The sequence below is a fragment of the Xenopus laevis genome, chromosome 2S (genome assembly GCF_017654675.1).
Source record: "Xenopus laevis strain J_2021 chromosome 2S, Xenopus_laevis_v10.1, whole genome shotgun sequence".
Lineage (NCBI taxonomy): Eukaryota > Metazoa > Chordata > Amphibia > Anura > Pipidae > Xenopus > Xenopus laevis.
This window is the reverse complement of record NC_054374.1, coordinates 59,084,112-59,110,501: the sequence shown is the minus strand read 5'-3', so window position 1 is coordinate 59,110,501 and position 26,390 is coordinate 59,084,112. Positions and strand designations below refer to the sequence as shown.

The window sequence follows — 26,390 nt, the reverse complement described above, 5'->3', positions numbered from 1 at the left end:
CTTTAAAGCTATAGAGAAAGAGGACCCCATGGTCCAGGCCTCCCTGCAGCCACAGGGTCTGCCTCCTATATAGTTATGCCACTGACATTGTTCTATATTAGAGGAAAAATCTTCCCCTTTCCCCTCTATAATATAGTTCAGACTATTTAATAAATGTGCAATGTTAAAGTCTTTGTATTAGGGTCACAAACTAGGCAGTAAGCAGGACATCAGAAAGCATTATAAAACAGTTCCACTTGGATGGAAAAATGCTTTATTTACTTTTGAAATAATAGGAAACTGAATAGCATTATTACATTTTATATAAAATAAATAAAAGGGATTGTAATCATTATAAAATGAGTGTGTATGTGCAAGAGGAAGAGTTTATAGCAAGAGCACACCAATAAATACAAAATAATGGCCTAAAGCATTTTAAAATCTTTAGTAGAAGATTACATGGTAGAGAATATGTCCAATGAAATGGCCAGCACCATATGGCTAACGGTGGAGTAAACAACAATGGAGGACATTCTGTTATGGGCAAATAGGATACTGCATGGTTGAAGCGCTCATATTATAATCCCTCCCTGGCCTCTATAAGGGTTAAAGGGTAACTTATCCCAAACATTTTCAAGACACACACAATTGATTGGTCACAAAAGGTGAATTGATTGTTTTATAACATACTAAGCTATATCCACTTTATACATTTTGTTGTTTACTCTACCATTAGCCATGTGGCCTTTTCGTTAGACATTTTATATTGATACTTAAAGAGATTGTATCTGGACCAGCAGGAGGAAAAAGACTGAAGGTTTAATCATCAATGTAAATCATTAATCATTATTTGTTTATGGTAAAGAATAGGAAAGGTGTATTAATACAATAGAAATTGTCCGATAATCTATTGTGCTGCCAGATTCATTTCTCAATACAAGGATCATAATTTGGGTTCTCTGTATTTCAGTTCTTAGGAAGATTATGATGATTTGTCAAAACAATTGTTAGATGTTAGATGATATACACGCCTGTTACCTTCTGTTTCATATTTTACGAGTAGACTACAAAACAGAACGAATTTAAAATTTTACTTTGAAAATGTTAAAGCAACTGTTCACCTTCCAAATACTTTTTCAGTTCAGGTGTTTTCAGATTGTTCACCATAAACAGAAATAACCTTTTTTTCAATTGCTTTCCATCTTTTGTTTTTTTTTTACTGTTTTACCAAAATTGAAGTTTAAAGTTTAATATTTCTGCCTCTGGTGTTTCAGTCTGGCAGCTCAGTGATCCAGGTGCATTCTGAACTGTTACAAATTGCTACAGTAGTTGATACAATTAGTTTATAGATGACGAAGCAGTATCTGTGGAATATTACCAACTATTGTATCAATGAAGCTCAGGGATTCTGCTCAGCAGGGCTAAAGATAAGAAATGAATCAACTAAATGTATCAATTTAAGACAGTTACAGAACTCCCCCCCTCCCAGAGCCGCTTCAGAAGGTGAAAAATTAAACTTTACACTTCAATATTAGAAAGACAGTCACAAATAGAAAATAGAAAGCAATTGAAAAAGTATTTATTTCTAAAACCAACTGAACTGAATTTTTTTTGAAGGTGAACAAACCCTTTAAATGCTTGCTAGAAGAATGACCCATAGCTGCACCTGTAGAATAATAATTTTATTGTAGCACTGATTTACAAATCACTATACTGGCTACAACACTTTAAAAAGACATGTACATAATGTTACTGCTAACATGTGCTTACTATTATACCCTGCATTATTTTTTCACTGTCAGTGATGTAAAGACAGATGGTTACAGAAAGATTAGTGACCCAGGATAATCCGTAATTAGCATGTTTATGTGACCAGCATCAAATAGCCATTGCTTCATTCTCTAAATGACAGTTGTATCAGGGTTTAAGGGACCTGGACATCATGTTACAAGGAGCTTCTATCTCAGTAAACCATGGCAAGCAGTAAGGTAAGTGTAGCAAACTGGTTGGGAATCTGGGAAGCTAGGGTTCTTCGGGGTTCAAAGTAACAGATCATCTATTTACAATAATTTAATGGTACAGTATTGGATATACTCTTTTTATTGTGTGTGGCTAGGAATTACTGATATAAATTAAACAGTAATTGGTGAAAGGTTTAATGCAGTAGCAAATGGAGTATAAACTTTAAGATCCTCCCACCCCCACACAAAGCTGATGCAGAAACAATATTTTAGTAATAATGCAGATGGTGCGCAAACCAGTCTCAATTATAAAACACAAGCTATTAAAAAAAGACTGTACTTTGTACCTTTCTGTTGGTGGATGCATGCTGATACAAAGTAAAGAGATAAAACTAAATATAGCATTATTATGTGTTTGATTGATAAATTGATTGATTGATTGATTGATCATTGAGCTGTCAAATTGAAACACCAGAGACAGGAACTTTCAACTTCAAATTTGGAAAAACAGTAAAAAAATTGAAAAAGCAAACCTATTGAAAGTCTTTCATTTTGGTCAAAACAACTGAACTGAATTGTTTGGAAGGTGAACTACCTCCTTAAAAGAGTTCTCTTTAACTATTGTCTATGGGCTGCATATTTCCAGCACAGTTATTATGGAGAATATTAAGGTCAATACTGTAAAGAAAAGTGGTAATTCAATATATATATATTATCAGCAGTGGAGGTACAAGTTTTTAGAAAAACAATAATATATATTATTAGTATTTCATGTTTTGAATTGAGTTTAATATTTTGTCATATATTATGTATATTATACTGATTATTTAAGCCACGCACTAGGAGTTGAAAATAAATACTATACCAATGAAACACAAACAACATCTTGCAACTACAGTTTCATAACAGTAGACCTAAGAATTACAGCTGTTACAATCTTTGATTAAATTTTTAGCAGTGAAATGTACAGCATTATGTATTGTGCAACAAATTAACATTTTTCCTTTTGTAGAACAGTTTTCGTTCTGATGTTCCACAGGCCTATAAGTGGTAATAGGCAGTAAAATGTGCATATCATTAACATAATTCAATGATGATTTAATCAAAAGCTGGCAACTTAAAAGTAATATTTAGATTAAAAACACTTAAACTAAAGCCTAACTAAAGCAGTAGGCTAGAAATGCTGTATGTACATTATGTTTTGGGCTTCTGTGCCAGCCCAATGCAACCACACCCCTTTATCTGGGAAGATATTTGCCTCCAAAGATGCCCCAGTAGCTCCCCATCTTCTTTTCTGCTGATTCACTGCACATGTTTGTGCTGCTGTCATTACTGAGCTTAGGGACTGACTCACAATATACTGTTTATTCAGAATAGAAATGTCACAATATAAGGCTGATTACAGCCTTATATTGCGATGGGATGGTACAGAATACAGAAAATTACTACATGTCAGCTAATAATGTTATCAACAACCACTAAGTTTAGCTTCTCAACAGCTGTTCAGAGCCCACTGAGCATGTGAGTGTCAAAGACACTTTCCAAGATGGTGACCCCTTGTGACAAAGTTGAAGTCCTGGATCATTGCTGTTATTGAGAAACTGAAACTTTAGGATGGTACAATAAGTTCAGTATATGAAATATGGCAATTTTAACCATATCAATTTTTAGGGGTTAGTTCTCCTTTAAGGAATTACAGATCACACACCTAAACTGAATTTAAAACTTAAAGGGTAATTTTTCTATATTAATAAAGTTTCAAGGTCAGACTGGGGGTCCCAGGGCCCACTGGGCTGCTGTCTCAGGAGCCCCCATCCCGCCCCCGGTGCAAAGTCCCCTCTGTGCCCCCAGCCCTTGCCACAACCTGCCTTCCCTTCAGCTCGTCTGCCTGCCCCTCCCCCTGTCTCCTTTGCGTGTGCACACCCGCGTGCATACCTTTTTTTCTTCGGGAGTCCAGGGCAGGAGAGGGCGGTCTGGCAGGTAGTGGGTCTGGGTCTGCAAAGAAGATTCACACTTGGCTTATAAGCTTTTTGTCCCCAGCCTTTAAAGTGACATTTAAAGGGGTTGTTCACCTTCCAAACACTTTTCTCAGTTCTTTTCAGATTGTTCACCAGAAATAAGGTGAAAAATAGGCTTGAGAAAGGGCCCTGTGAGGCCCGATACGTTGCCCCTTTTTTTGTCTACCTGCACAATTGAGCTAATAAAACCACAACGTTGAAAAAGAACTACAACTAACAGTGTGCTGCAGTTATTGGACTTTGTTCACCAGAAATAAAGACTTTTCAATTTTTTTTCATCTTTTTATTTTTTTACTGTTTTTCCAAAATTGAAGTTTAAAGTTTAATGTTCGTGTCTCTGGTCAGTCTGGCAATTCAGTAATTCAGGTGCAGATTCTGAACTGTTACAATTTGATACAATACCTTTCTCATCAGCATTTGTGGATTATTAGCAACTATTGTATCAATTCTAACAATGTAACTCAAGGATTCAGCTCAGCAGGGACAAAGATAAGAAATAAACTTTTTTTTTTAAAAAAGGGCTTAATTATTAACCCTTTAAGTGCCAGTAGATTTGACATTTTGGGGGTCTACTAAACAGTTTGACGCCCAATATGCATAGATTTAGCAAACCATGTGGCATACAGAGACCCCCAAATCCAAATAGTGTATATGAATTCTCACGTATGAGACTCTGGCTACTACAATTTAAGCACCCTGTATGTATATTATGTGCCATGAGACCCCTAACAGTATGGATACCCTATAAAACCATATATTTTCTAAAAGTACACATTCTGAAAAATCTAAAACAGGTAACTACATCTTTCTTCTGCAAACTACCAAATGGCAAAGCTATGCTAAACATAACGCTTTTTTTTAATTTATTTATTTTTTTAATTTATGAATATAGTCACAAAGCTTGCATTTTGCACCATTATATCCCCCACATTTCGTAATGCACCAGCAAAAGGCATCCTAAATATAAATGACAGGGATCTAGCGAACAGCTTGATGCTCAATATCCATAGATTTACAAAACTATGTCACACACAGGGACCCCCAAATGGATATATAGCAGACAAAATTTCCATGGGCAAAATGAAGTAACAAAGAACAGCCTAGTGTAATCAGCAGTCAGAATCAAAGTTTGAATATTTTAGCATGTCTAAATAGGTTTTTATGGACAGAAATAAGCAAACAACACCTACGCAAAGCTGAAAATGTAATAAAATGGCCAAACATGCAATAAAATGGCTAAAAATGCACCAAATCACCGAAATTGCAAAATAATCACCAAAATAATATACAAAAGGTATTGCGCAGTGCAATTAGCAAATACGCTATTCACAATGCCAATAAAACAGTTTTTCAGGCAAAAAAACAGACACAAAGGACACAAAATAGTGTAAGTGTTTATGCGTATGTACAATTGGCCAATTGCATGTTGTTTGCATTTGCAAGCATGTGTGAGTGTTGTAAATGTGTATGGCCCCCCTGAGGGGCTGGGGGATGAGAAGGAATGGAGCCAGCGGCTTTAAAAGCCACTTCTCCATTCCCAAAACCTTTAATGCTGCCGAACGTAGATTCCACGTTCTGTGGCATTCCAAGTGACTTTTTCACAGAACCTAGATTCTACGGGTTAAATGTCGGATTTTTGAAATCGCAACTAAACTCACAAACTCTAAAACCATGATTGTCAATGAATTTATTAAATAATACAAATACAATGAAAACCTCTAAAAATGTAAGTTTTTTGACAATTACTAGCAGAAATTTTTTTTTGAAAACCGAATTGATTTAAAGTGGTCAAATCAGATCAGCAGCTCCCATTGACTTCTATAGGACCTTGACCACTTTTACTTGGTGAAGTTTTTCATTACAGGTTACAGTTAATAAATCTCAAATTTTAGCGATTTTTAGAAATATAGGAAATCCAAAATTTTTTTGAGATTCGTGGAACAAAATTTAAATTTGATTATTAGTAAATGGGCTTCTAAATGCATCAATATAACAGGTACAGAGTCTGCAACCCCTCTTCCCTGAGCTGTTTGAAAAAGAAATAAGAAGGTGAAAAATGAATCTTTAGACTTCAGTATCAGAAAAACAGTAAAAAAACAGCCTGAAAACTCAACTGAAAAAAGGTTTTAAAGGTGAGCAACCCCTTTAAACACATGATATGCCCTAAAAACACTTAAAAACTAAAATATAAAAGTATGCAGAATTATATGATTTAGCGAACAGGCTGGCTATGCTACAACCTTGATAACAGTAACAATTTCTGTTACATTTAAATTTTTATTGCATTGCACAGGATTCATTAGGCTTGGGTACATTTCTACAGTATGTTTTATCGACATTTATATTATTTGTTTCATGTCACATTGTTTGTCTACCTTTAGTTGTGTCTCATATGAGTGATTGCATAATGTTGACATTCAGGTCTCTCTTTCTCATTATTTGGTAAGTGTAAACATAAGGGTTACACTAATATAACTTACACCTGTTTAACAGATTCTTTCTTAATTTTTACTGCATGCCTTCTATGTTGTGCTATGGGTAAGTCTTATTTTGATAAATAATACATACAACACTGCTTATGTATAGGTCCATGAATTTAATTTTATCTATTTTTTATTTGAAAAAAACAAGTATATGTTTATACTGATTTTACAGTGTCAAAATGTCATACATTGCTGTATAGCAAACACACACATATATATGTAATACAAAATATCATACTAAAAAACTATACTCGACACCTCAACACTCACATCAAGAAGGTTAAGAGAATGGAATATGTATTAGCCTTATACATGAACACAGTGGTTGAATCTGATTTAGTGTGGGCCAACTGGCTATATCCAGCAATTTGCCTAGGGCCTAACATCACTGTTACTATCACCGCAGAGAAGCAATCATGTGGGAGTCTGTATACTGGGTAACCTGGGGTATAGCCATAAATGGCAGAACTGAGTCCAGAAGCCATATTGGAGTGCTAAGTAATTGCAAGGTTTAATAAAGACAAAAACAAAACAGAAACAGGTGCAAGGTGAAAATAAATACATAAATATACAGGTCAGTCATAGGAGCAAACAGCAGGCAGGAATTGAGTCCAGTAATCAGGCCAAAAGGTTGGGTCAGGCAGCAGGTAAATGGAGTCCAAGAGCAAAAACCAGGGAATCAACAGAAATAGGACAAGGAGGGGACAGGAGCCCATGAACAAGGCTGGGGTCACAGACAAGGAAGGAACTCAGCAACAAAAATCAGAAAGGTACTAGGAGCTTGGAGACAGGAATTCAGGAACACGAATAGCAGGAGCTAGAACTTCAGCTGTAAGCTTAGTGACCAAGCTAGGAGCAATAGTCAGGCTTATAAACAGGGTCGGACTGGGGGGCCCCGGCCCGGGGCCGACCGGAGCTTCTGCCTCAGGGCCCTTCCTCCGGACTCTGAGGGCTGCTGCCTCACTGCCTCCCATCCTGCAACCCCCCCCGCGACTGTGTGCACTTACGCGTGCGCGTCAGTGCACGCACTATTTGTTTGCGTCAAAAAGCTTGCGCACTCGAGCCGCGTCGTGGTTGCCAGATGGGAGGCCCTGAGGCAGTTTGCCCTCAGGGTCTGGAGGGGGGCCCTGAGGCAGAAGCCCCAAGAAGAAATCCAGGTGGCTGACCACTAGAGCCCCCAGGTTTTTTCCCGGCACCCTGCTGGCCCAGTCCGACCCTGCAACTGCTGCAAAAGATCCAAGTATAGGAGAAGGAAGAGGAACTCCAGCAGTATTACTGCAAACAAGTTTTTATTCCAGGCAGTGATAAACACAACATGTTTCGGGTTCAATACCCTTTATCAAGTCAAATTCTTCCTTCTCCTATACTTGGATCAATCAGATCAGCATTCAAAATCACTAAAAACACTCCCCCCCAAAAAAAAACAACTTAACTTAAACTCAAAACACTAACAGGCATAGCTTCAACAAATAGTGTCAGGTATAAATTACAAATAACAGATAATACAACTGACATCCAATCCCTCATATCTGTTTATAATTTCACTGTTTCACTGTTTTTCACTGAATTTCTTTATTCACATTTTTAATAGCAGATAAATGCTCCCTAATGTGATCTTTTAATGTATTTATAGTGCATCCCACAAATACTGTTACAATTAAAATGCCCTTTTATATAATATTTTTATATAATATTTCCCAGCAGTAGTATGGGATATAAAATATTTATTGCTATTGACAGTTCCACAAGCACTTTTGAACTACCACATTGAAAAGTACATCCAGCCACGTGTTTCCCATCCTAGCTCGTTTACTATGCTGCCTATCTGTAATGACAAAATATTAGCCAAAATTGGGGCCTTACGCGACTCACATTTAATTTCAATGTTTTCCAAAATCCTTTTAAATTTTTGATCACCGTTCAAAATTGATAGGTATTTATACATAATTGATTTTACCTGCTTGAATTATTTGCTATATTCAGTAGAGAAATATGATTCCCCTTACAGTGTGCACTTGTCCTTTGTCTTTATGTGTTGTATATAAAAGACAATTATGATTAGATATAGTTGCCCTTTCATAGGCTTGTTGAATAGTATACTGATAATAAGATCTTTGCAGAAGTCTGTTTTTAAAACCTTAGCATGCCAATGATATCCATCAGCATTCAAACAATTTCTCCTAATACAGAGAAATTGGGAATATGGTAGAGCTTTTATTGTGTTTTTAGGGTGGTACTTCCTAGCATGTAACAAAGTGTTGCCAGATACAGGTTTTCTATAGATCTCACTCACCACCAATTTTCCATGTTCATCCATCAAGGAAATACACTCAAAAAAATCAAATTTGTAGTTACTCTGACTCATTTTAAAAGACAAATTCATATTATTAACAGGCTTCAGGAGACAAAGGACCACGTTTCCAAATTAGCAGTAGGTCATCTATATAACAACCATACCGTATCACTTGATCCCTAAAAGGGCGAGGCACCTCCTACCACCGACCTGTATAAAGCTTGGAGTATGAGGGGGCATAGGCTGCCCCCATAGCCGTCCCACACACTTGGAGGGAAAAACTCCCATCGAACATAAAAGAGTTGTGATTAAGCAAGAAATACAATAGAACATCAGAATAATCAGAGAAGTGTCACAAAGTACAGATGCTATACCCAATTTATGGGTAATGCTCGAGTCTAACGTTACCCAATTGTTTATCCCATATCACATCTTGTAACTTATTTAAGACATGTATGTAATGAAGCAATTCTAAATCCAACTTAAACCACAAATGGCTAAAGGCATTTGTTTATCCATATGGAGAGACCCTCCAAAGATGAGCCTGTACCTACCACTATGGACCTGCCCTCAAGATTTTGTGGTCGCTTGTGTACCTTTGGCAAATGGTGAAATATAGGTATCACTAGATGATCTCTAATAATGAAATCAACCTTAGCTGAAGTTAAAATATCAAGTAATACCCAAAAGGTACAAAAGCGACCTTAGGGCAGAGCTATAGCTGGAGGTAGGGTCACTATTAAATTTACAATATGTATTAACATCACGTATTTGACGATATTCCTCTTTGAGATAATAATCAGTATATAGGACTGCCACACAACCTCCTTTATCCACAATCATAATTTTATCACTCAACTCCGTAATAGCCAATCTTTCAGCATAAGTATGATAAAAAGTGGAAGAAGCTTTTAAATTTGTGATAGGGAGATAGGATGTGAAACAGAGTGGACGTGCTGTGCTGAGGATCCTGCTACATCATCTATCCTGTGCCAATTTTCAAGTGGCTTAACAGCTTCTACTAACCCGGACTGCACTGCTAAGGTGTACTACTACTACTGAGATGCCTTACAAAAGCTCTGGTAAAACGAAGGCAGATAGTTTTCAAAAACTATTCACAAAAGCGAACCCACAAGATGGCGGCGAGATGACACTAGCACTAAAGGGCCCGCGCGTCCCAGCCAGTCCAGCTCACCACAGCCGGATATCTCAGGCGAGCAACCCATTGAGACTACTCTCCACTCATTAATGCTGCCGACATCTGACTCCAAATCGTCATTAACGACTCAGATTACAGAAACTGCCACTATCATGACTTCGACAATGGAGGAGATTAAAATGGACCTCTCCCTGCTGCGTCATGGTGTGCAGAAACTTCGAGAGCGCACAATTGAAGCGGAACAGAGAATTGGAACCCTGGAGGTTGATTTTTCGCCACTTCAAAGGCAAGTGCAACAGCTCCAAACGACCAGCGTTTACTTTTTGCGCATGTCAATGATCTTAAAAATCTACAACGCAGGTCCATCTCCGTATAATTGGCTTACCGGAGGGAAGTGAAGGCGTCCATACGGATACTTTTATTGAGGCCTGGTTAAAGGACAACCTTGGCATGGACCAATTTTCACCGCAGTTTGCGGTGGAACGCGCCCACCGGGTTGCGGCGTGCCGACCTCCACCTGGCACTCATGGTACAGAAAAAATGTGGCACCTTTACAGAAGTCACCGTCAACTGAGGGCACTCAAAATCCAGTACGCGATGCTCTTTGCAGCAAAACTGCGTATTACATTGGGTGATTCTACTGTGTTTTTTGATCAACCTGAGGCTGTGATACAGTGGATAGAAACGCATCACTCGAGGAACCAGGCGCGGTGCTCTCCAGCCCGGGAAGTGAACGACCCTTAATAGTCTGCAATTGCCATCCAACAAAACACAAGGTCCAAGTCAACTTATCGTTAAAGGGCGACATGGACATTCTACAGCTGTGTAGTCGGACTTCACAAATATACGCACTGTTGCTTGATCTACCTATTTGCATCAACAGGGCGATCTTTGCTGTTGGACATGCAAGAAGGCAGATATGTAGCGGCAAATGTATACTGCTCACATTATTCAAAGTTGATATGTTTAGCTAATAGTATCACTGCCTGTTTGGGAGCCTCCTCACGTTGTGTGACTTAACCTATCTTTGCTTCTGATATTTTCAAAATTTGGTGTAAAGGCTTATTCATCATGAATAAGCAGTGGTGCGAAGGACAAGTTGTTGGGAAATGGGTGTTAATTGTTTATATTTTGCTATTTGTTTTGCACAAACCAAATGCGTTTGACAATCAGTCCAAGATAGATATTTCACTATTATTTTCTCCTGTCACAATCAATATCTGGTGGAAATGGCCACCTTAACAATTTGCTCATAGAACGTCAGGGGCCTAAACTTCAAATTTAAAAGAGCTCAACTTTTTCAATACATTAAATCCTTCACTCCCTCAATAGTGGTCCTGCAAGAAACACATTTGGTGGGACAAAAAATTCTTGCTCTTAAAAAAGCATGGGTGGCTCATCACTATCATCCCACATTTTCAACACATGCTAGAGGGGTTGCGATACTCGCCAGGAAGCATATAATGTTTGAACTTCTCAGGATCCACTTAGTTCACTATGGCAAATATATAATCATGTATTGTAAGCTAAATACTGTTCCCCTGGTGCTAGTTAACATGTATCTACCTCCCCCCATGTCAATAGATACGTTTGTTCAAGTTTTTAAGAAAGTCCTGGATCTACCTCCATAGCCTGGACCCTCAATTAGATAAATTGTCTTCTCAAGGAAAGGCACCTACTCTACTGGTTACTTGGACAGAAACGTTGGGATTAATAGATGAATGGAGATGGAAAAAGCCAAATATAAGACTATACTCATACCACTGAGCCACACACAAAACTCTGTCAAGAATTGATTTCTGAATTTTTATCCTGGGTATTGTCAGTTGAATATCTGCCACAAGCATTTTCTGACCATAACAGTGCAAGTGGGGTTAAATATATCAGACAGGGTGTGGAGACTTAGTCCCCTTTGGTTAAAAAATCCTGAGGTGCAGGAATCAGTTACCCAGGAATACACAGAATATTGGGGCTTAAATAGCAACTCTGCATCCCCTGCAGTGTGTTGGGACGCTTCCAAAGCAGTGGCCAGGGGTTCATTAGTTGCGGCTATTACTAAGGCAAGGAATAATATGAAGCAATGGGTGGAGGAGGCCAAGAAAGAGGTATGCAATGCCGAAAGGGACTTTAATGATGACCCATCAGAAGCCAACCATATCCGGCTTTGTAAAGCTCAGAGGGAATTGGAATTAGTTAACACAACCCTGACACAGGAAAAACTGCTCTACACTTCCCAGCGGTTGTTTGATCAAGTGGCAAAGACGGGTAGGACACTAGCATATTTAGCTAACGCAGTCACACCTAACACGATAATTCCCAGAAAAAAAGATTACAAGGGGGATATTGTAGAGTCCCCTTCTGCAATCATTGAAGTGTTCAGGGAATTTTACACCAACTTGTACAAATCTCAATTGACTTGCTCCCTTGAGGAAATCAAAAATCACATTACTAGTCTTTACTGCCCAAAATTGGATCACCAGCAAAGGTAATTCCTAGAAAACCCCATTACAGTGCAAGAGATAACAGATGCTTTGCATTCATTCCCCACCAACAAAACCCCTGGACCCGATGGTCTCCCGGCTGAATGGTACAGACTAGTGGCGGCTGACTTTGTTCCCAACTTCCTACAGATGCTTGAGGCCTCAAGGGAGTCAGGCAAACTTCCAGCATCCATGTACTCGGCTATAATTGTGCTGATTCATAAAGCTGGGAAGGACCCGGACCTGTGAGACTCGCATAGACCCATCTCTTTAATAAATTCCGATGCCAAGTTACTTGCCCAAATTTTAGCATCTAGGTTACTAAAAGTTATCACTTCAATTGTACACCAAGACCAATCTGGCTTTATGCCCAATAAGTCCATCTCTATTAACATTCGCAGATTGTATACTAACCTACAGATTACCCATGATAATGCTGGCTCTCGTGTCGTGGGTTCCCTCGACTGTGCCAAAGCCTTTGATACGGTGGAGTGGCCCTTCATATAGGAGACCCTTAAAGCTTTTGGAATTGGGCCTAAATTAATTTCATGGATACAGCTACTTTATGTGGAACCAGTCGCACAGGTCCGGGTTAATAACTCAACATCTAAACCCTTTAAATTACATCAGGGCACCCGTCAAGGCTGTATACTGTCCCCCCTATTGTTCACTCTGGCGATTGAACCTCTGGCCCTAGTGATTCGCAGCGCCAATAACATTTCAGGCCTCAAATATAAAACCTGTGAGGAACGTATAGCCCCTTACGCTGATGATATTTTGTTATTTTTGGCTGACCCCGGCCTATCTCTTCATACGGCACTAAGTGTCATACAGGCCTTTAGTAAATATTCAAATTTGAAGATTAACTGGGACAAATCCTTCATAATGCCCATTGACAACATTCCCCAACACTTATGTTCCGCCAACACTGCACTTATATGGGCTCCCAGAGTTAAGTACCTAGGGATTAATGTAGGCTCTAACGGGCTTGAATTCATGAATCTAAATTTAACCCCTCTGTTAGACAAATTCACCACGGTGGTTGCGTCCTGGAAACAAATGGCGCTTACTATGCGGGGGAAAATAAACCTTTTTAAAATGATTTATTTACCCAAATTCCTTTATTTTTTTAGGAACTCCCCAACTAATATACCAACCTCCTATTTTAAAAAAGTGAATTCCATCCTGATATCTTTTATTTGGTCCGGAAAACAACCTAGACTCTCCTGGAAGTTGCTAACTGCTTCAATACCAAAGGGTGGCTTGGGTCTACCATATCTGTGGGGTTACTACCTAGCAGCAGCACAGCTATCGCATATACATGCTTGGTTTAATCCTAATCCGGAAGACCCTAATATGCTCCTGCATGCGCTATTACTAAGGTCACTAGAATCACTCTCACTATGTCCCATGCACAAACTAAAAGACTCTAATCCCTTACCACCAGTGCTGAAGACTCCATACCTAGCATGGCAAGAGGCTCTGCGTATTAGCAAGATCAATCCATATCTGATTTCCTCGCACACTCCACTTTGGGGTAATTCGCACCTCTCTCACTTCAGGAATCTCCTAGACTTTATATATTGGCCCAATATGCAGATCAAGTCCCTGGGAGACCTGCTAGACCAGGGTACTTTTCCAACTTTGCCCCAGCTTCAACACAAACATCCGGATAATCCAATAGACCCCTTTAGATATATGCAATTAAAGCATGCGTTTAGGGGACAATTCAAGGGCTATAACCCTGTGTATCATAAATTTGAGGTCAGTAATGCAGTACATTTGCTGGAACCCCGGAAACTGGTCTCAGTCCTATATAAGGCCCTGTTAGAGGCTTTGCCTCTAACAGGGCTTTATATAGGACTGAGACCAGTTTCCGGGGTTCCAGCAAATGTCAGCTTTTCGTAAATGGCAAACGATTCTACCTTCAATTACGGAAGATATACAGTATGGGAAGAGGCCACTGACAGAGCATATTATTATCTGATTTATACACGGGATAGGTTGATTAGCTTTAAAATACTGCATCTGTATTATTACTCCCCTAATAGACTGTATCGAATCTTCCCTAACAAATCTCCTATGTGTCCCTAATGTCAATACCCTTCAGCTGATTTCCTCCATGTTATCTGGGTATGTCCCCAAATTTATAATTTTTGGAGAAAAGTGGTTCAATGCCTTAATGACTATTTAGATTTGCCTCAAGTTATTTCTCCCAAAGCTTGTGTTCTGGGGGTTATAGATGACTTAGATCCACATAATATACCAGAATTTTGTACAGGACACTACTGTTCTACGCCAGGAAGACCATAGTTCAACACTGGCTGCAATCCAAACCTCCCTCCTATGATCGCTGGATAAATTTGGTGAATCGTATGCTTCCAATAATTAAGATAACTTATGAAGCTCGTGGAATGCCCAACAAATTCGGTAAAATATGGGAGAAATGGCTTAATGTTTATCACCTGCAGCAAGAAGGGCAATTAACCCCGATTATTATTATTTTTGTGATGTAACAATATTAAACTGTCAAGTTATTGCATTACCATTAAGATTCTATGGTGTATTTTGGTTATATGCATTTTACTGTATTGTCAAATGTGCAATAAAAAACTCTTAAAAATGTGTTTATTCATACTTAACAATTCTAGTAGCTTCCCCAAGCAAATCTTTTAATAGCCATTAATAAAATAAAATTTTCTTTGCGGAGGTGTGGTCCATTTTCCAGTATTGTCTTGTTGATTTTACTGTGACCATCAGTCCTATACAAGCCAATGCACTAATACTAGGGTAGCAAAAGAATATGGCACAGCTAGAGAGGTCTTGTAATCTAAATGGGGTCTTTCCTCATGACAAAGTGTTCTCCAATATGTGAGCTGGACAACTGGAATGGATTGTCTGGCTTGCCTGTTCCTTTCAGAATACAAAAGCTTCCAGAGCCAAATAGCAAAATCCTTTAAACAGAGAAGACATTTTCTGTTTATCAGCACCCTTATAGCTCTCACAGCAATAAACAATATTGCTAGTTGTATTAAAAAAACAACTAAATTCTGTAAATTTGTTATGACTTTATGTTTAGATGAAAATTTGGGTTGTTCGTTATAAAGTGCTTTGTTTTTACATGGTAAGCAATGCATTTTTTAATTCCACCAGCTTCTCCATTACAGAAGATAAAGAAGAAATTAGAAGGCCAAGATCCAATTGCACAGACAGAAAAAAATAGTAAGAAATCCAAAGGAAAAAAAGGAGAGGAGACAGATTCTGAAGATCCACATCAGGGTGAGGAAAATGTAGAGGGAACTGGAGAACATCATATGAAAAAGAATCTCAGATCTTGTCATAGCATTAAATTGGTCATATATCTTTTTGTTTGTTCAAACTAAGCTGATCTGAATTAGATAAAGCAGAATCAATTTTCCAAGCCCTGGACCACATATATTGTTCGTTGTAGCCAGTGTCGGACTGGCCCACCGGGATACCAGAAAAACTCCCGATGGGCCCAGGTGTCAGTGCTGCTAAACTTTTGGTCTGTTTCATGGCCATTCCCTATTTCTATGAGAACAAAGAGACTAAATAGATGGAATAATTGATCATAGTATGTAAAGAAAACAGACTAGGAGAATAGAGGTTGATTGAGGAGATGAAGAATATTATTACTGAGAGTGGGCCCCTGGTCTAAGTTTTTATGGTGGGCCCCCTGGTCTAAGGTTTTTGGGTGGGCCCCTGGTGTCCCAGTCCAACACTGATTGTAGCCCTCAGCTGGACAGATCTTCATCCCTGCTCCATTGATATGTAAGAAATACATCATAAGTCAATTCAATGCCGAGACCAGACTCACTTCTAGTAAAACCTCATTTTCCAAGTGCAGGTTTTTTTCCTAGGAGCTGGAAATGAGTTAAAAAAACATAAAGAACTGTAAATAATGAAATAATATTCTACTACCAGAATTTTATTTCTTTACAGCCACAAAGAAACTGAAAAAGAAAAAGACAGAAACCACACAAGAAAAAGGAGGTACATCTAAATCCAAAAAGGACACTTCTAAAGCTAAAGAAGCGATATCTAAATCTAAAGACACATCTTCTAAAGAAACATCTAAGGGGAAGAAGAATTTCAGTGCAAGCAAAACTTCCAAGCAGAAACTAGGTAAGACTTTGAAAATATTAAATGCATTCATATAATTTTAGGCAAATAATAATTACATTATTGTCATTGGGCAAGTCACTTCCATTTTGCTGCTTGTTCTAAAGGTGGCAATGAGAGCTGAACCCATATGATGACCAGTCAATTGGTCCACAGGCTAAAGAGATTCATTACTATGAGGGGTTATACATGAAACCTTTCTATTTTCTGCAGCTCCTCTTCACTTCCTTATCTGCCAGATCAAATTTTAAAATCTTCACAAACTGGCAACTTTAGTACATAGACTAGTCAGGATTGTCTGGCCAACAAACATGTACAAAAAATTGTACAAAAAATTGTACAAAAATGTTATACTCTAATATTGTGATTCTGCAGGTACACTCTAAGGGGGCCCCTTTTTTCCACAAATTTAAAAAAAAATTGTGGCTTTCCTATATTTCTAAAAAGCTCTAAAAATTTTATATTTATTAAGTGTAAAAACCAAGAAAATCTTTAAGGTAAAACTTTGCCAAGTAAAAGTTGTCGAGGTGCTATAGAAGTCAATAGGAGCAGCGCAGATCCTATTGGACCATTTTACTCCAATCAGAATGTAAGAGGTTTATCCGATTTTTTTTGTCCAAAAAAAACCCTGTAATTATTAGAGGTTTTAGAAGTATTTCTATTTTTTCAGCATATTTTTTCCTTCTTACTTTTTATAATCAAAACTTTTAATAAATTCAAAGAAAATTGTGGTTTTAGAGTTTGTGAGTTTAGTTGTTGTTTCAAAAACCTCAAACATCTCTAAAATCACTAAAGATTCAAACTTTAATAAATAAGCCTCCACCTTGTGAAGAAAAACAGCAAGAACATTTTGAATGAAAATTCATATGCATTATTTTCATTATGAGATCTGCACCAGCTAGATACTGTTAAATCTATGCCTAGAAACTGCTCAGAACACCCTTGGCATTCATATTTATAATGTTTTAAATTTGTATCTAAGTAATTGAGGGAGGGAGATGCTGCACATTGGAATATTTGAAGAGATTTTCAGGTGTCTTTAGCATAGCTTTACAGTTTGGTAGTTAGGTGCAAGGGCAGGTCAAGCTGACCAGTGACCCTAGACAACCCAGCTGGCCACCTCGGGAGTACATGGGGACCAGCAGCAGGAGCAAGAGAGCCCAGGCTAGGCAGGCCTGGATTTGTGGCGAGATCAGAAAGGCCTGGGCCCAGTGCATTCACGTGCACCCTCGCTCGTGTGGGGGGTGGGGGTGGTGGGAGTCAAAGGCAGCCAGCTCTAGGATCTGGCTGCTTAGGGTAGACAAAAAAACTCTTCAAGAGATACCTGTCCAGCGCCCCCCAATCATTATGCCCTAGGCAGGTGCCTCTTCTGCCTACCCCTAGTTAGGGGTGGGAAGGGGGAATCATTTTTCTACTTGTTTTGAGGCAAAAAGTCGCACAATTTCCGCCCACCCCTAATTTGGCTCTGTATTATTTCTCACTGTACGGATCATTTGTGAATAGGGTATACTCTAAAACAGATGCGAGTGTCCTTCTTCATCAGTAGAATATCTAGAAATGGTAATTCGGCAGAGTCAATGTTGGCCGTAAACTTGATTGTCGTGGGGAGGTTGTTGAGTTCTTCTACCATCTGGGAGAATTGTTCTTTGGTACCAGTCCACAGGATCAGCAGGTCATCGATATAGCACCATAGTTTAAGTATATGTACTCCATATTGGGGCATAATGTATTTCTGTTCAAATTGGGACATGTACAGATTGGCGAAGGATGGAGCAACGTTAGAGCCTATACTGGTCCCACTGATTTGAAGATAATAGCAGAGTTAATCTCGATCAAGAATTCAGTTTTTGGGCGAGTAGGATCAGGATTGAGTATGAGTCGGACAACCTCTATGCTGTCATCAGTGGGTATTACTGTATAAAGGGAAGAAACATCCATTGTGGCAAGAAGTGTATGAGCAGGTATTGGTTGGCACTCTCTGAGTTTGTTCAGCATGATTGTTTTGGTAACATTGTACATTATTGCAGCTTTACTGACTACTCCTCAGTTTCTGTACATGCGATGTTGTTTTCTGTCACCTTTTGTGTTTGTATATTTCACACACTTTATTGTTGTTTTTACGTTTGTGTATTGCCCCACCCACATCCATACCCTTTTCCCGCCTTTGATGCTTTAAAATGGTTGTGATTGTTTGTTTCATTCACTTTGAGAAAGGCTAGGGACCTAGCCGAGACGTCAGTTTTTTTCTGTTAAAATAAAAACCTTTTTTTTCTCCATAAGTCCTGTGTGTGCTAGCTTCTTTTGAGCCATTGTAAATACTAATACATAGCTCTGCACCCAGGCACCTTATACCAGTAAAATTGGGTTCAGATTTGGCTGAATCCTTCATGAAAAATTCAGTGTATTTGGTTCATCTCTAATAATTACATATAAAAGGCTCTCATATATGTTACTGTGCAGTGAACATTTTTTCAGATATTTATAAGCCTATTTCTTCTTATAAAAGTGGGATGACACAACAATTTGTACATTTTGAAAGCTCAAGCTCAAGGAAAAACAAAACAATATATATAGTTTTACTAGGTAAACTAAAACTCTCCCCAGGAATAGCCTATGAATTGAAAGAGCACAGAATGTTTAAACAATTTAAGATTCTTCTGGCAGTGAAAGGGTTAAGATTTAAGGCACATGTGGAGATTAGTCACTCCCAATAAAACACCATACTTTCCCACTGCCAATAATGTAAATCTCCTGTGGGAAAACAGATGCATTGCTTCAGTTTGCCGAAGTAACCTGACATTACCTTTTGAGGCAAGTTGCCTTCATGGCCGACTAATCAACATGTTTGCCAGTACTGTAAAGGGAATTTCCTTTATTTTCATTAAAGTGGACCTGCGCAATCACTGTAACAATTATTTTGGAACAAAGGGTTAGAGGGTTGGTTCACCTTCCAAACACTTTTTTCAGTTTAGTCGTTTTCAGCCACAAATAAAGACTTTTTTCATCTATTTTTTTTATTGTTTTTTCCCAAAAAGTTTCTGTCTGGCGTTTCAGTCTGACAGCTGATCTCAGACTCTGAGCTGTCAATTTTGCTACATATAATGGATACATTTCTCAGCAGCATCTGTGGAATATTAGCAACTATTGTATCAGTTATAACAGCTGCCTTTAATGAAACACAGGGTTGATCCACAGCAGATAAGAGAAGAAATGTATAGTAACATAGTAAATTAGGTTGAAAAATACAAACCTCCATCAAGTTCAACCTTTTGAAGGACCAGTAACATAATTTTTTTTAAAACAAATTCGTTTATATATACTGAAAAAAAACCACCAAGACATATTTAACATTAAAATTGCAAAGTCTTTATTAAGAAATAACTTACCTATACTGCTTGTGCTCCTCTTCAGAAAAGGTGACAGGGCGACGATCCATCATGCGGCTCTGGATTACTCCTCCCTGCCTTCTATAGGAGATAGCAAGGGAGGAGAAATTGAGCGCCGCACAATGAATTGTCGCCCTGCCGCCTTTTCTGAAGAGGATCGCAAGCAGAGTATCGTAAGCTATTTCTTAATAAAGACTTTGCGAAGTTCTATAATAACCTCCGCTGTATGCTGGCAAATGCACGGAGTTTGTCAGGTAAAATGGGAGACCTAGAATTAATTGCATGCTCTAAACATTATGATATAATTGGTATCACTGAGACCTGGTGGGATGAAACATGTGACTGGATTGTGAATTTAAATGGTTACACCCTTTTTAGGAGGGATAGAGGGATTAAAAAGGGTGGAGGAGTGTGTTTGTATGTAAAGCCTGAATTAAAGCCATGCGCTAAAGAAATAAAAATAGCTGGCACTGGTGAGGGTGTAGAATCACTCTGGGTAGAGATTTCGACTGGGCAAAAGGTATCAAAAAGAATTATCATTGGTGTATGCTATAAACCACCTCGTATAAGTGTCGAGTATGAAGCCGAGCTACTCTTGCAGATACAAGCGGCTTCACAGCTGGGTCAAGTTGTTGCTATGGGTGACTTCAATTATCCAGACATTGACTGGGGTAATGGGGTTGCTAAGACAGAAAAAGCTAGTAGGTTTGTAAATATGCTGAATGACAACTTTTTATTCCAGCTCGTTCAAGAACCTACTAGGAATAACTCTCTTTTGGACCTTGTAATAACTAACAATACTGAACTCATCTCTAACATTTGTGTGGGTGAGCATTTAGGGAATAGTGATCATAACATGGTCTCCTTTGAGATTCTGTTGCAGAAGCAATTCTATAAGGGAGTAACTAAAACACTAAATTTCAGACGTGCAAACTTTGACAGTATAAGGGCATCTCTGCAACATATTAAGTGGGAAATGCTTTTCACAGGGTTAAACACAGAACAAAAATGGGAAGTCTTTAAAATGCTGCTTAATAAATATACTTGTCAGTATATTCCGCTTGTAAGCAAGGAACGTCGTTGCAAAGCAAAACCTTTTTGGTTCAATAGAAGCGTTGGTGTTGAGGTGGGTAAGAAAAGACGTGCTTTTAAGGCTTTCAAGTTAGCTGGTACAGCCGAAACATTTATAAGGTACAAGGAGGCCAATAAATCATGCAAAGAAGCTATAAGGCAAGCTAAAATTGCTATAGAAAAGGATATTGCAGCAAGCAGTAAAAAAAATCCAAAATTATTTTTTAAATATGTCAATAGTAAAAAAATGAAGCAGGAAGGGGTGGGACCCTTACTATCAGAGGGGGGTCAGCTGGTTGATGAAAACAAAATAAAAGCGCAGATTCTGAACTCGTATTTTTCATCTGTCTACACAAATGAAGAACCAGTAAGTGAAGGTTTCCTTCTTAACACTCCCAATTCTAGCAATACAACTAATGATGCATGGTTCACACATGAAGAAATTCAAAAGAGACTTGAACATGTTAAGATTAACAAAGGTCCAGGGCCAGATGGTATTCATCCCAGGGTAATTAGCGAGCTTAGCTCTGTGATTGCCAAACCTCTTTACTTAATTTTTCAGGATTCATTGAGATCTGGCATTGTGCCGATAGACTGGCGAATTGCTAATGTGGTGCCTCTATTCAAAAAAGGATCCCGTTCTCAGCCTCAAAACTATAGGCCAGTTAGTCTGACGTCAGTATTAGGAAAGCTTTTCGAAGGGTTATTAAAGGATAAGATACTGGACTTCATAGAAAATCATAATACTATGAGTTTGTGCCAGCATGGTTTTATGCGTAATAGATCTTGCCAGACTAACTTAATTTCTTTTTACGAGAATGTAAGTAGAGACCTCGATTCTGGGATGGCAGTGGATGTGATTTACTTAGACTTTGCTAAAGCATTTGATACAGTGCCACACAAAAGGTTACTGGTTAAATTAAGGAATGTTGGCCTGGAACATAGTATTTGTACCTGGATAGAGAACTGGCTAAAAGATAGACTACAAAGAGTGGTGGTAAATGGAACATTTTCTAATTGGACCAGTGTTGTTAGTGGAGTACCGCAGGGCTCTGTACTAGGTCCCTTGCTTTTCAACTTGTTTATTAATGACCTGGAGGTGGGCATTGAAAGTACTGTTTCTATTTTTGCAGATGATACTAAATTGTGCAGAACTATAGGTTCCATGCAGGATGCTGCCACTTTGCAAAGTGATCTGTCTAAACTGGAAAACTGGGCAGCAAACTGGAAAATGAGGTTCAACGTTGATAAATGCAAGGTTATGCACTTTGGCAAAAATAATATAAATGCAAGTTATACACTAAATGGCAGTGTGTTGGGAGTTTCCTTAAATGAAAAGGATCTAGGGGTCTTTGTAGATAACACGTTGTCTAATTCTGGGCAGTGTCATTCTGTGGCTACTAAAGCAAATAAAGTTCTGTCTTGCATAAAAAAGGGCATTAACTCAAGGGATGAAAACATAATTATGCCTCTTTATAGGTCCTTGGTGAGGCCTCATCTGGAGTATGCAGTTCAGTTTTGGACTCCAGTCCTTAAGAGGGATATAAATGAGCTGGAGAGAGTGCAGAGACGTGCAACTAAATTGGTTAGAGGGACGGAAGACTTAAATTATGAGGGTAGACTGTCAAGGTTGGGGTTGTTTTCTCTGGAAAAAAGGCGCTTGCGAGGGGACATGATTACACTTTACAAGTACATTAGAGGACATTATAGACAAATGGCAGGGGACCTTTTTACCCATAAAGTGGATCACCGTACCAGAGGCCACCCCTTTAGACTAGAAGAAAAGAACTTTCATTTGAAGCAACGTAGAGGGTTCTTCACAGTCAGGACAGTGAGGTTGTGGAATGCACTGCCGGGTGATGTTGTGATGGCTGATTCAGTTAATGCCTTTAAGAATGGCTTGGATGATTTTTTGGACAGACATAATATCCAAGGCTATTGTGATACTAAACTCTATAGTTAGTATAGGTATGGGTATATAGAATTTTAATTAAAAGTAGGGAGGGGTGTGTGTATGGATGATGGGTTTTCATTTGGAGGGGTTGAACTTGATGGACTTTGTCTTTTTTCAACCCAATTTAACTATGTAACTATGTAACTATGTAAGTTAAATATGTCTTGGTGTTTTTTTTTTCGTAATATACAAACAATTTTTTAAAAAAAAAAAAATTGGCGTTACTGTTCCTTTAAGTCTATATATAAACTGCTTAACTGCTAGTTTATCCATAGGAAGGCAAAGCAAAGGCAAGTCAGCTTGAAACTTCTCCAATTTGCCTCAGAGGGGAAAAAAAAATCCTTCCTGATTCCAAGATGGTAATTGGACCAGCCCCTAGATCAACTTGTATCAACTAAATCAGTTTAGAACAGTTTACAGGGTTGCCCCCACCCCCACATGAGCTCTCTCTCTCATAAGAAGGTAAACAAATTAGACTTTACTATTTAATGGTCACAAATACCTGAAAAAAACTGAACCGAAAAAAGTTTTGGAAGATGAACAACCCCTTTAAATAACCACTATTTGAAAGAAACACACGCAACACAGAGGTAAATGGGAATCTACCTGTGGAAATACCCCATAACTACTATCACCAGGCTCACACCAACAATCTCTGGATTATGGAAAATACCAGAGGGGCTGCTGTAAGATACAAGCTCTATTTATTGGACCTCTGTTGGGCAAACCATAGTTTGTGTGAATGCAATAGGGACCCCTCGATTAGGGCAGGGACATAACAAATTCACGTGAGCAGAGAACATTGCAAAAAATTTCCCCATGCACTGCTTGCGCAGCGCCCTATTTTTTCCCTAATTTGAATATGCAAATAAGGGTTCTGATTCAGTTTAGAGTCTGTCCATGAAAGAATCAACCCAATGCCAAAAAAATGGATTTGGTGCATCCTAGTGTTTTTCACCTTCCTCTGAACCAACTAGCAGTTAGGTAGGTTAAACTTGATGGATTTGTCTTTTTCTTTGAATTTGGTAGACACCATTACTATTTCTTATCACTTGAATACATGTAGTACTTACACAGAGTCCAATAAGGACTTTACTTTGAAAGCTATACAGTTTCTTTTTCTCTCATTTTCTTTTATCATTTTTAATGGCACTTTATTATTTACAAAAACGTGGGTGAGAAATAGCTGCCAAATTTGTGCAATATTTTGCCAACTTATACATAGAAAATCAGCAACTTCAAGGGCCTTCCTTGCAAACTCAAGGGTCCTCCTCCCAATGTACCCCTTTTCTCCCACCCCCATGGATTGGAGTTTGCCTTTTTGAAGACCTTTCCATTTATACTTATGCAAGGTTTATCATTTCCCTTAGTTGATGACTCAGGTTTACACTTTGACCTTACATCTGCTTTGATTAATTTCATCCCTTCCTTGGATTATTTCTTTAACTAAGGATAAGGCCACAATGGGCATTTTGGGGAGATTTGGTCGCCTGGCGACTAATCGCCTCGACTTTGCGGTGACCAATCTCCCCAAACACCTTCCCTCACTCTGTTCCAGCTAAAATGAAAAAAACGCCGGTGCTAATCACACGCGGCGGTTCGTTTTCCGAAGTCACCCAGTGTGGCCTTACCCTTAAGGAATAAAAGGATCACTATAATAAAGTTCATTCTGATTACTTAACTTTTGTTTTTAAACTAATAGGTTAGCAAAAATTTGTAAATTATGTTTTTAGTATGTTTTTGTTCAGCTGCAGTGTTAAAGGAAAACTATACCCACAAAATTAAACTTAAAGGGATGGTTCTCCTTTATGTTAACTATTGTTATGTTGTAGAATGGCCAATTCCAAGGAACTTTTCAATTGGCCTTCCTTTTTCATAGTTTTTAGTTATTTCTTATTTTCTTTTGACTCTTTCTAATTTTTAAATGAGGGTCACTGACCCCATCTAAAAGAACAAATGCTCTGATTGTTATTGCTACTTTTTATTACTCTTTCTATTCAGGCCCTCTACTATTCATATTCCAGTCTCTTATTCAAATCAATACATGGCTGCTAGGGTAATTTGAACCCAGCAACCAAATTGCTGCAACTGCAAACTGGAGAGCTGCTGAATTGAAAGCTAAATACCTCAAAAACCACAAATAATATAAAATGAAAAACAATAGTAAATTCTCTCAGAATATCACTCCCGACATCATACACAAAGTTAACTTATACATGAACAACCCCTTTCAGATAGTTTATATAATATTAAGTAGTATATTAAAGAATCTTAACAAACTGGAATATATTTTTAAGTAAATATATTTAAGTATATTTAAGTAAATATTGCCCTTTTACATCTTTTCCTTTTTCCATTTTATGATATTCTCTGTGCTACCTTAGAGATAACCTGACCAGAAGAAATGCAGCTCAAACTCTAACAGGAACTTTATCCACATCACATAACATGTGACACATAGCATATCACATAGCATGATTGTTTGTGAGCATAGCAAACAATAAAAATCTTGTTTTTTGTGCTGATAAAACATATTACATTCCCCCAATTGTCCTGTTTACTGGGGGTGAGTGAGTTCAGAAAAAAATGTCCATTAGTGCTTTAAAGTGAGGGTGACTGAGGATAATTTATATATTTTTTTACACTATTTATTGGGCTCATGTTATGTGCATATGTAGAGTTACAAAGCCCTTTCTGAAACTAGTGCTAGTTTTGAACTAGTAAATTAAACAGATATGACATAAAATATATAGAATAAAAGGTTGTTATAGAACATTTGGATTGCATCATACAAAACTGCACCTCATAGATCACTTTTACGCAGCATTTGCATCTGGGTGTCCGGGGCGAACACCAGCAGCACTATTGCCATTGGGAAAGCACCTATCCTTGCACTCCACTCTGGCTACAGGGGTGGGTGCAAAGTGTGCAAAACATGGTGGCTTGCACATGTTTATTGCGCTTTGCACTAGGTTAGACAATATATATATATATCTAGAGTCCCACAGTGCCTGCACTGGATCCAAAGGATGAAGCCAGAGGTGCACGATCCAAATATGAATAATGTATGAAAAGAAGATCAGCACTCTCTGTAGTTTGGTGAAATTGTGTTGATTTATTAATCAAAAATCACATCTTATCCAATCAGAATTTTAAAAAGGGGAGACCAGAGTTTAAGAAAATTTTCTCTAAGACCTAAATTACCATACCTAAAACCTATTGCTTCATCAATGCAGAGAGATTTAAGATAGGACAAGATGACCTTTAAATCTGGGGAAGTGTTTTGGATCCAATATAAAAAGATGGATTTACGAGTAGCGGCAATGACCAAATTAACAAAATTCTTATAATTATTCAAATTCTTAATATTTGGAGTACCGCCTTCAGAAGACAATGAAGGCGGTACAGATTCAGGAGACAATTTAAGATCAATATTCAAATCACAATCAAACTCAATATTCAA

The 26,390-nt window shown here is 38.2% G+C and overlaps 1 protein-coding gene across 1 annotated transcript in view; it reads left to right on the top strand.

Annotated features, from left to right (window-relative positions):
* Window positions 1-1,883: 1,883 nt before the first annotated feature.
* tulp1.S (TUB like protein 1 S homeolog) overlaps window positions 1,884-26,390 on the top strand; it is a 71,364-nt gene continuing 46,857 nt past the window's right edge. Inside the window, exons 1-3 of the mRNA XM_041583842.1 lie at window positions 1,884-1,967; window positions 15,541-15,652; window positions 16,337-16,519. Of these exons, the coding sequence (XP_041439776.1) occupies window positions 1,953-1,967; window positions 15,541-15,652; window positions 16,337-16,519 (310 nt within the window). The 5' untranslated portion in view covers window positions 1,884-1,952. The remainder of the gene's footprint in view (window positions 1,968-15,540; window positions 15,653-16,336; window positions 16,520-26,390) is intronic.